Genomic DNA, 11,055 nt, shown 5'->3' on the forward strand with positions numbered 1-11,055 from the left:
ACAAATGAATTCAGACGGTTGTGTGTGTTTGGGATTGTTTTCTTTAATCAAACCAATTTACTGTATGACGTTTGATTTAATTTTAGAAACTGATGAGAAACTTGTTTTTTAATGACACACACAAACAATTTATACATATTCATCTGAACAACTATGACATTCAACATTCTAAGATGGTAGACCTTTTTGCATTTAGTGTGTGTGTGTGTGTGTGTGTGTGTGTGTGTGTGTGTGTTTTAATAGTATACACTTTTCTTTTTACTGGTTTTATAGCGTATTTTAGCCATAAAACGTTCATCGCTGAACAGCACCTCAACAATGATGGAACTTTAATGAATGAACATTCAGTGTTGATCATGAGGTTCCCTTTAGAGTCTGGTTCCTATCAAGGTTTCTTAATCCTGCCATCTCAGGGAGTTTTTCCTTCACCACAGTCACCACCAGCTCACTCATTAGAGACAAACGAACTTGTACATTCTTTTATTAACGCTTGTAAAAAGCTGCTTCGGGTTTAATGGTCAACATCTGATGAATCATGTAACTGAACAAACTTAAAATAGTCAAATCGCTGAAAATTCTCAAATTTCTAAATGCAGAAAAATCCCAATGAACTCTTACTGCAAATATTCTGATATTTAATGAAATTCCTGTTGTGCAAATGTTTTTATTGATTGTTTTTTAATCAGTTTGCAGTCCACAATGTGAAACTGGTCGCTTTAAGCTTCCATTACTTGTTAGTTAGAAACTGAAACTGCAAGATTTTAAATGTTAAAGACGTTTCAGCTGATCGTCTTAAATCTGATATAAAGTATAATAAAATATAATAAAATGTATATAATTAAAAGATTAATGTAAAATGTATGTAATGTAAATATAAACATGTGCACTTTTCCCCATTGATTAAACTGATTAAACTTGGGCTGGATATTTATTTATTTGTTGCTCAGAGATGCTCCAGATAACTGTTACCCTTTTCTTCATGAACTTGGGTTTCATCAGTGCATGAACTCTACCACGGAGTCTTTACTTCAGAGTTACAGTAGAACATGGAGGGCTTCTCCCCCACCTCCTGCTGAGTCCACGTGAGCTCACAACACTGGCACAGAGGATTAGAGCCACCCCAGTGTGTGTGTGTGTGTGTGTTTGGGATGAGAAGATGGTGTCTGAGATGATTAGAAAGGGAGGGTCCAGTGCAAAAGCAGGCATCTGTCTAAAGAGAATGAAAACACCCACATTTATTTATGTATTTGTTTGTGTCTCACTGTCGAGAGGATGTGTGTGTTGTGTGTGTGTGTGTGTTGTGGGTTTACTCAGGGGGTATACCACTTAGTGGGACCATCATCACTTTTCCAACATAATGACTCCAAACACACCTTTTGGTTTCTGTAAAAGCTATTAGCTCAAGAAGGAGAGTGATGGAGTGCTGCATCAAATGACCTCCACAATCACATCATCTAAATCCAGTTGAGAATTTTAGGGATGAGGTGGACCAGAGAGTGAAGGAAAAGCAGCCAACAAGCACTCAGCACCTCTGGGAACTCCGCAATATGGCTAGAAAAACCATTCCAGCTGACAACCTAATGAGGCTGACTGAAGGAGTGCCAAGAGTGTGTAAAGCTCTGATCAAATCTAAATGGAGATATGTGGACAAACATATTCTGGGTTATTTAACAAGTTTTTATTTGTCTAATACTAGACGAGTTCTGTTATATTTTGGATTCTTCAGTATTAATGTCCAAGTTTGAAAATAATCAAAAAGAAAGAGAAATCAACTGAAGGAGAATGTGTGCCCAAACTTTGACTGGTACTGTATAAACAAACAAACAAACAAACAAACTTTGGAACGTAGACATGTTGGGACAAACCAATGACTAACAGTGTTTTGCAACTGTTTATATACTTTTATCATGTGTTAATATGAGTAAATATTATAATGATGCACAAGAAACTTAGAACATTATACATCAGTATATACATAGAATACATTTTAGAGTTTAAAAGATGTGGGTAAAGTTTTAGACACCACCCCCTCATCCTTTCCTCAACTTGGTACTTTCCAAGTGACGCAAAACAACATGGCGGCGCAGTAGCCGGGGTCTGTCTTCTACACGGCCACAGTTTCCACTGTTCATCATGCGGGAAAATGATAAAACACCTTCTCGGGTGTTCATCTGCTCTTTTCAGGACTGCCAGGCTGCATACGATAAAGGCTGGAAGCTTGAGGCGCATCTGTGTAAACACACCGGAGTGGTGAGTGGCGGAAGCGAACATGGCTAACTAGCAGCATGGCTCTTTCTCGCCTCAATGTTTTGACAAATCCCGCCTCCTGCACCTAGTCGCTGATTGGACAGCAAATGTCGTGATTGTCAGTTCTCTTAACCAATCATAGCAGGGGTTTATCTCAGGAGGCGGGACAGAGAGAAAATTATAATCAGGGTCAAATTATTTAAATTGTATTTTTTATTTAATATTTTAATAATTAATTTAGGACAAAGAATATCTGTAATGAGACAATAAAAAAACCTGTTTATTTTGTGATCTGGCCACATACGCACGTTATTATTATTATTATTATTATATATTATATATTATATATTATATCATATTAAATGACAGACGTTGCAGGTACAATTAATTTCCAATATTAACAACAATTTTGAAATTCTCACTATGTATGTTCATACCTTCTTCTTCTTCTTCTTCTTCTTCTTCTTCTTCTTCTTCTTCGGTGCTCTCATTAGGGGGCTCCACAGCGGATCATCTGTCTCCACACCCCCCCTGTCCTCTACATCTGACTCTTTCAAACCAAATACCTGCATGTCTTCCCTCACCACATCCATAAAACTCCTCCTTGGTCTTCCTCTTTTCCTCCTTCCTGGTTTCTCCATCCTCAGCATTCTTCTACTGATATACCCCATGTCCTCCTCTGCACATGTCCAAACCATCTCAATCACACCTCCCTCACCTTGTCTCCACCTCCAGCTCCACCTCCTGTCTTTTACTCAATGCCACTGTCTCTAATCCATACAACATCTCAGGTCTCACCACAGTCCTATAAACTTTCCTTTCACTCTCACAGATACTCTTCTATCACAAATCACTCCTGCTATCACTCTTCTCCACCCACTCCACCCTGCCTGCACTCTTTTCTTCACTTCTCTAACACACTCTCCATTACTCTAAACTGTTGACCCCAGGTACCTGAACTCCTCCACCTTCTCCACCTCTTCTCCCTGCAACCGCATCACTCCACTGCCCTCCCTCTCATTCACACACATGTACTCTGTCTTACTCCTACTGACTTTCATTCCCTATCTCTCCAGTGTGTACCTCCACCTCTCCAGGCTCTTCACCACCTGCTCCATATCTCACCACAAATCACAATATCATCCACAAACATCATAGTCCACAGAGACTCCTGCCTGACCTCGTCCTTTATTCTGTCCATCACCACTGCAAACAGGAAAGGGCTCAGAGCCGATCCTTGATGCAGTTCCACCTTCACCTTGAACCAGTCTGTCGTTTCTACTGCACACTTCACTGCCGTCACACTGTCCTCATACATGTCCTGCACCACCTTCACATACTTCTCTGACACACCAGACTTCCTCATACAGTACCTAAATGTACAATACATACAATACTTCTCTATCAACCATCAACTATCCATTTAAAATTATAATAATTGTACTTTGATTCTTAAAACTCACTTTCTTGTAAACTGCCAGTAAAATGTTTACAAAGTAAATATGTTTATAATATTAAATAAGGGTTAAAAAAAACGACAAGGAAAAAAATATATATAAATAATAATATAAATAATGTTTTGAGATTTTATTGAGAATTCTGTAAAAAAAACCTTGAGGGTTATATTATAAAAAAAAAAGTAAAATTATGTTGTTATATTATTATTATTATTATTATTATTAATATTATTATTATCAGTATGATGGTTATATTGTTCAGTTGAACTGTAGACTAGATAAATATATGAGAGATTAAATAGAAGACATTAATATTTTACTCTATATCTAGTTTTTATTTAAAGCATTTGGATGAAAAATTCCAAATAATGTAATAAAAATGTCATTAAACAAGGTTTGAGGTTGAAATGTTGATCATGCAGTATTTTTCTGTAACACTTGTGATGATGTAACGCCGTGTGCTCCAGAGACCGTTCGAGTGCGGCTTCACCGGATGCAGCAAATCGTTCTGCAGTAAATCTCACCTGGTTCGTCATGAGCTCACACACACCGGAGAGAAACCCTTCAGGTACGCGACACACACCTGAGCACTTCAATATCACACTCAAATCCCCTTCACTCATCATAACCGTGTGCTTGGTTCAGGTGCAGTGAGGACGAGTGCATGCAGAGTTTCACCACAAACTTCAACCTGAGGAAGCACATCTCACGCAAACACAAACAGGAAGTGAAGCTGTACACCGTGAGACACTCACCTTTATCCCTTTAGCATCGTACTGCATTTCTGTCGTTTTTATTTTTGCTTTAACAATTCACCTTCCAGCTGCAAAAGTATTGGCACCCTTAATTGAAAAAATATCTCTCTTTTTATATATATATATATATATATATATATATATATATATATATATATATAAAATATTTGTAAGTGTTTAATGTAAAATAAAATTTAAAAACTGCACAAATAAATGTATATTTTTAGGTGGAATTATTTCCCTTTCATTTAAGTTTAAAATAGTGCTAAATGTCTCTTATTTAATTTATATATATATATATATATATATATATATATATATATATATATATATATATATTTTTTTTTAATCAAAGTTGTCATTACTTAATATTCAGATATGATAATGTTATTTATGCATAAATGGTGTGTGTGTGTGTGTGTGTGTGTGCCTCAGTGTGTGTTTGAGGGATGTGGTAAAATCTTCAAGAAGAACAACCTGCTGAAGAGTCATGAAAGCACACACACGCTGCAGCTCCCATATCAGTAAGCTCCGCCTCTTTTCCTCCCTTCACAGGTGACCTCGTTACGATCCCTAATTATTACAGTGCAGCCGGAAAGTTTTCAGTTTTCACTTTTTCCACATTTTGTTATTTTACAGCTTTATTCTTAAATGCATTATTTATTTTCCTCAGAATTCTAGTCATTACCCCATGTATTAAAACCACATGTACATTAGTTTTCACAGCTTTTGCTCAGTACTTTGTTGAAGCTTCTTTGACACCAATTACAGCCTCAAGTCTTTTTAAGTTTGATACTATAAGCTTCTCCAGAGATGTTCAATCAGATTCAAGTCATCTCAGGGATGATCAGTGGAAATGGGATGCACCTGAGCTCCATTTTGAGTGTAATGGCGAAGGCTGTGAATCTTTTGCAGATGTAATTTTTTTGTTTTATATTTGTAATAGATTTGCAAAGATTTCAATCAAACCTTCATGTGGTTATTCTGGGGTTTTGTTTGTAGAATTCTGAGGGTGATATTGAATTTAATCCATATTTATACGTTCCGGATGCACCGTATACTGATATGACTTATCGAGTCACAGTGACGTCTGTACACACTGTAATTCACAGTTAGACTGCACCTATAGTAGACAGAGGGGGCGGAGTCAATGCCTAACTGCACCTATAGTAGACAGAAGGGGGTGGAGTCAATGCCTAACTGCACCTATAGTAGACAAAGGGGGAGGAGTCAATGCCTAACTGCACCTATAGTAGACAGAGGGGGTGGAGCCAATGCCTAACTGCACCTATAGTAGACAGAGAGGGTGGAGTCAATGTCCAACTGCACCTATAGTAGACAAAGGGGGCGGAGTCAATGCCTAACTGCACCTATAGTAGACAGAGGGGGCGGAGTCAATGCCTAACTGCACCTATAGAAATCCGTAAAGATTTTGTTTTGATTAATATTTAAGTCCTGAATAAAGCCACACCTTTCTTTTAGTGTGTGTGTGTGTGTGTGTGTGTGTGTGTGTGTGTACATGCTGAAATGCTCTCTAAAACATTACAGATGTTCATTTGAAGGCTGTGACAGATGTTTCTCCACTCCCAGCAAAAGAAAACGTCATGAGAAAGTGCACAAGGGTGAGAGATTAATATTTCTAACAAATGAAAACAGTTAGATTGATGAAATATTTGAATTTATCACAATAAATTACACAATTCCCTTCTGGTAAACACGTGTGACACCAAGACGCATGCGAGTGACCTTCAAATTATATTAAAACAGTTACCCAGAATATTTATTGTTATTGTATCATGCAAATGCGTTAAAAAATGTATATTATATAGCATAAAACATTTTTTTTTGGAATTGGAATAGAAAAAAAATACAAATATTAAATATGAAACAATTTTATAATAATAATAATGATAATAATACTTTAATAATAATGTTAATATTAGAATAATTAATGAAAAATAATTCGAATAATAAGAAACTAATTGATTTATTATTATTATATACACTGGTTTACATTGTGGGTTTATTATTATTTATTTAACTAGGTTTTTTTTGTGAAATGTAGTAAAGTTAAAGGTAATATGAGTTTTAAGATTTTAGATTTTAAGATTTATAAGATTTTAGTTCAGTGGTGATGATGATGATGATGATGATGATGATGTGTGTGAGCAGGTTACACGTGTCCGGCTGAAGGTTGCTCGTTCGTTGCGAAGAACTGGACTGAACTGAACAAACACAGGAAAGAGCATAAAGGTAAAAAAAAAAGACAAAAATTGTAGGTTTTAATTCAGTAAAAATGTTTGATTGTGAGGTGTCGTGTGTGTGTGTGTGTGTGTGTGTGTGTGTGTGTGTGCGCACACAGTAAGGGTGCAGTGTGAGGACTGTAAGAAGATGTTCAGGGATCGGTGGTTCCTGAAGCAGCACCAGCGCGTTCACGCCGACTCTCGGCTGGTGTTTGTGTGTCCGAGAGACGGATGCGGTCGCTCCTACACCACCGCCTTCAACCTGCAGAGCCACATCCTGTCCTTCCACCAACAGGAGCGAGCGTTCAGCTGCACACACCCCGGCTGCACCAAAACCTTCTCCATGAAGGTGTCTATTATATCATTATTCATCCAACAATACTAGAACGTTCCAGAACAGTCAATTCTTCTAAATTAAAAAAAGAAAGAAAGTGAAAAGTTTATTTTTCAGGTTGGGGGAATGTGGTATTTTTCCTACAATATGGGAGTCTGCAGCTGACGTTTCATTTCTAATGTAAAATAAAAATCATTCGCGCAACAATGAAACCAGGAAAAACTTGTGTATAATAATAATGATAACGATGTCTATAACGACTATAAGAAATAATCCTAATGTATTAAAAAATAAACTAAAAAGAAAATCCCAGAATTATATTTAATTTAATTAATTTTTAATTCTCTAGAAAAAAAGTCAGATTATTATTTTTTAAATATTATTTAGACTTTTATTTTAAGGTTATTTCTATATAATAAACTGACTTTGAATATTATATTCCAAGGTAGCAAATAAAATAAAACTATTTAAATATAAAAAACACTGCCCCATTAATATAAATACTAAATAAACATTTATATTTTATAAATGATTCTTGTATTAGTACAATGCATATCATTTATGTAAATGTGTGTGTGTGTGTGTGTGTGTGTGTGTGTGTGTGTGTATATATATATATATTAATAAATAAAAACCACAACTAGTCTAAAACCAATTATTTCTGTTGTTACAGTTAAAACCCATCAGATCACATTGTAATCAGAACATTGTTTGGTTTGTAATAAAGGAATAGAAATGATTTTGGTTTTTTTCTGCACACAGCAAAGTTTACAGCGTCATTCTGTGGTTCATGACCCCGAGAGAAAGAAACAGGTAATTAACCGATTAATTACACACACACACACACACACACACACACACACACACACCATATGACGTACAGATCTTTCACACACAGTGACGACTCATTTCTTTCTTTTCTGTTTATTCTCTGTAAAGTGCAGATGTTCAGAGCTGTAACTCCAAAAACAAAGCATTTGTGGATTTCTTTTAATTGTACAAATGAGTTATGACACAATAAGGCAAACCGGAGGTCACAGGCCACGCCCACAAACTACAACTCTACCATGATTGGTCGGTTGTTAGTGTGAGCGCAGGTTGTAGCACCTGATGTATTCACTGATATGGAATTTTTTTCTCTTTTCCAGAGGAAACCCCGTCCTACACGATCACTGGCGTCTCGCCTGAGTGGCTACAAAATGCCCCGGAAACGCCAGTCTGAAACCCTTGGTGAATCTCCAAACTCTATGACCGACCAATCAGAATCATCCACATCACACCACGTCGAGGACGATGTAGCAAACCCGGTCAAATCTGACGCTTCTGAAATCGTCCAATCAGAAGCAGGGACATCTGAAAGTTCCGTCATTCTCATCTTAGAGCCACTCGTGTTGCAGAGTCCCACAGAGAGCCAATCAGAAATCAGTGAATTTCATACCATTGTAGAAACCGGACAATCGGAAATCAAGAATTCGCTCGATAGCGACAAAACCGGCCAATCAGAACTCCCCGAAATTGTAAATCTAGTCGCTGTCCAATCAGAGCACAGTATAGTATTGGGCAGCCAATGATAAGCCTTAAAATTCATTCGCAGAAATGAAGTGGAAAAAAGGTAAAAAAAAAAAAGGTCTGGAACAAATGGGTGACCTTCAAAACGTGGACCCCAGAAGATGCAGAAGGTCATGTAGGGTGTGTGTGTGTGTGTGTGTGTGTGTGTGTGAAAACGTGTCCTCACATCAGTGCTGCTGAGAGTCTTGTCCTTGCTCTGATGGAGGTTCAGCTGCTTCGTGTTTCTCGGGGTTCGGTTTGATGGTGCTGAAGGAGGTCGGTGTTGCAGGTCGTGTCCCCTGAAGCTCTTTGGCAGACGGAGGACGCAGGACGCAGCTCGCTGCTTTGCCCTCACGGATCAGCTTGGGTTTGTTGATAAAGCCAAGCGGAGCCGTAATTCTCCCGACCATCTCCTCCAGAAGAGAGTCCTGTAACCGAGATGACAGAAGATCACCAGTGTGTGTGACCTGCTGACTCACTACACACACACATTTACACTCACACTCGCGTTTTACGTTCAGCGTTCGTAATTTTAAGCATGGAGAATAAATAGTATCTCCTTATGAATAAGGAAGCTCCTCAGAGCTCATATTGTTCTTGTGGTTCACAAATAAAACATTTTTCCATAAAAACCTCTGTAATGAACGTGTTATTCTGACGATCAGATGAGAAACGTGAGTAAATGTCTGTAATGATGGTGTGTATGAACGTGACAAACCAGCGCCTTCTCGCTCCGGTCTCGTCTCGGCTTCAGCGTCAGTCTCACGTGGTGTTTCTTCTCCAGCCAACTCGTTACCTGTTTCAGTTTGGTGTCCAGGTCGTGTAAAGCGATATCTGAAGACAGAGTCAGGTCCTTCACCTGGACAGCACCTGCACGGAGGAACACAATCATACGGTGAAGACCACAATCACCTGCTCACGCTTAGTGTGTGAGGAAAGGAGGTGGCCTCTGTGTCTCTTCTAATACAGAAGACCCTTCAGCATCAGGTGTCTTTTTTTTATTCCCAAAGAAAGATAATGTGACCCGAGTATCTGTCAGGACAGTGAAGTGGGCGTGGCCGTTAAGTGGGCGTGGCACCACTGCTCCCATAACGCTCACCTGTACCCTTGTTCTTCTGCTTCTCCCGCAGTTTCATCTGCTCCTCGTGAATCTGTTTGCCGCTCATGAGCCGGTACACCGGCGGTTCCGCGTTCTCGTTCACAGGCACCAGCTTCAGCCCTCTCTCATCCATCAGCCTCAGGGCGTCGGCCCGGTGGATGGTGCCCAGGTTCTCGCCTTCCTCGTCCAGCAGGAGCAGGTGGCGTTGGTGGATCTTCCTGCCCACGCTGCTGATGGTGGGCCGGACCTTCAGGTCCTGCTTCTTCTTCTTTTTCTTCTCCTGCAGTTCAGTCTCTGCGGTGTCTCCATCATCACCGCTGCGGTGGAGAACAGCGTCCACTGCTGGAGCTTTATGCCCACGGAGCCCCATGTGGTTCTGCTCGACTGGGGTTTATACAGCAGCAGGAGCGTCACGGGGCTCGCAGAGGGACATGAAGCTCGTGCTGCACGGCTCAGGGCCAACCTCAGACAACCTAAAGACATTCTGAGGAACAGAACAAGGTACGAGACTCATCTTCAGTGTGAAGGTGGGAATGACGTGCTGGTATGGAAACATGGCTTTAAAAAGCCGAATGATTAGTTCGAGTTTGGAGCATTTGTTTACATTCTGTAACAGTGACCAGAAGGTTGTGGGTTCAAAACCCAGAATGTAACCGAATGCAAACACAGAATACAGTTGATCCCTGGGTCTTAAATTGGAGGTTAAAGAAAGAAAACGCAATTAAATCTTTAAAAGAACCCCATATGCAGGCTCTGACCATCACCCACACTGTTATTAAATCCAATCTCTCAGTCTGATCGCGCGGATTTAACGCGCCGCAGTGAAAGATGTCAAAACACACAGTATAAAGATGTACAACCCGCTCATTTACTCACATAAAAACAAAAAATCCGCACAAAAACAGGTTTTGCGCATTTAGTATCGATTCCCTTTAAAACAGGACCAAAGTGAAAAACACAAATCTCAAACCTGCAAACAGAAAATCAGCCTTGAAACACGAACCTTCTCGCCTGGGGAGAGTTTACACATCGGCGCGAGTTGATGACGTAAGAGTAATGGCATTGTGTACATCCGGTCTATGTTTGTAGTTTTCTCAACAGATTCACAACTACAGCTGCAGTTACAGCTTAGTCTCAGATCCAGCTCAGTTACAGCTCAGTCTCAGATCCAGCTCAGTCTCCGTTTCAGATCCGTCTCAGTTGCAGCTCAGTCTCAGATCCAGCTGAGTCTCAGTCTCAGATCCGTTTTAGTTACAGCTCAGTCTCAGATTAGTCTCATTTACAGCTCAGTTACAGCTCATCTTTATTATGCAAATGGGTTCTAACAAATGTAAACTATTTAATTCATTTAAATTAATTTTTTGTAATTTCA

At 39.2% G+C, this 11,055-nt stretch overlaps 2 protein-coding genes across 4 annotated transcripts; one reads left to right on the top strand and one right to left on the bottom strand.

Moving 5' to 3' along the window:
• Positions 1–1,785: 1,785 nt before the first annotated feature.
• On the top strand, positions 1,786–8,642 carry gtf3aa (general transcription factor IIIAa). The gene is made up of 9 exons (XM_046839775.1): positions 1,786–2,250; positions 4,172–4,272; positions 4,350–4,446; positions 4,895–4,983; positions 6,008–6,081; positions 6,632–6,712; positions 6,822–7,051; positions 7,799–7,849; positions 8,185–8,642. The coding sequence occupies exons 1-9, from the start codon at positions 2,134–2,136 to the stop codon at positions 8,605–8,607; spliced, it is 1,263 nt and encodes a 420-aa protein (XP_046695731.1). The 5' UTR covers positions 1,786–2,133; the 3' UTR covers positions 8,608–8,642.
• On the bottom strand, positions 6,973–10,744 carry mtif3 (mitochondrial translational initiation factor 3). 3 transcript variants are annotated; one of them, XM_046839778.1, is made up of 5 exons: positions 10,654–10,744; positions 9,684–10,167; positions 9,303–9,454; positions 8,772–9,012; positions 6,973–7,111 (listed from the first exon to the last, which is right to left on the bottom strand). In XM_046839778.1, the coding sequence occupies exons 2-4, from the start codon at positions 10,051–10,053 to the stop codon at positions 8,773–8,775; spliced, it is 762 nt and encodes a 253-aa protein (XP_046695734.1). In that variant the 5' UTR covers positions 10,054–10,167; positions 10,654–10,744; the 3' UTR covers positions 6,973–7,111; position 8,772. The 3 variants fall into 3 exon arrangements, with proteins under 3 accessions (XP_046695734.1, XP_046695732.1, XP_046695733.1); XM_046839776.1 differs by lacking the exon at positions 6,973–7,111 and having other exon boundaries at positions 8,720–9,012; XM_046839777.1 differs by lacking the exon at positions 6,973–7,111 and having other exon boundaries at positions 8,720–9,012; positions 10,687–10,737.
• Positions 10,745–11,055: the final 311 nt, after the last annotated feature.

This window comes from Silurus meridionalis, chromosome 25 (assembly GCF_014805685.1).
Source record: "Silurus meridionalis isolate SWU-2019-XX chromosome 25, ASM1480568v1, whole genome shotgun sequence".
Classification (NCBI taxonomy): Eukaryota; Metazoa; Chordata; class Actinopteri; order Siluriformes; family Siluridae; genus Silurus; species Silurus meridionalis.

Excerpts from the sequence above, each read along its gene's own strand:
- gtf3aa (XM_046839775.1), top strand. The coding sequence starts at position 2,134 with ATGCGGGAAAATGATAAAACACCTTCTCGGGTGTTCATCTGCTCTTTT. Across the intron at positions 4,984-6,007 it reads ACGCTGCAGCTCCCATATCA|ATGTTCATTTGAAGGCTGTG; the intron begins GTAAGCTCCGCC and ends AAAACATTACAG. Across the intron at positions 6,082-6,631 it reads TCATGAGAAAGTGCACAAGG|GTTACACGTGTCCGGCTGAA; the intron begins GTGAGAGATTAA and ends GTGTGTGAGCAG.
- mtif3 (XM_046839778.1), bottom strand. The coding sequence starts at position 10,053 with ATGGGGCTCCGTGGGCATAAAGCTCCAGCAGTGGACGCTGTTCTCCAC. Across the intron at positions 9,455-9,683 it reads GCAGAAGAACAAGGGTACAG|GTGCTGTCCAGGTGAAGGAC; the intron begins GTGAGCGTTATG and ends TCCTCCGTGCAG. Across the intron at positions 9,013-9,302 it reads ACCGGAGCGAGAAGGCGCTG|GACTCTCTTCTGGAGGAGAT; the intron begins GTTTGTCACGTT and ends TCTCGGTTACAG.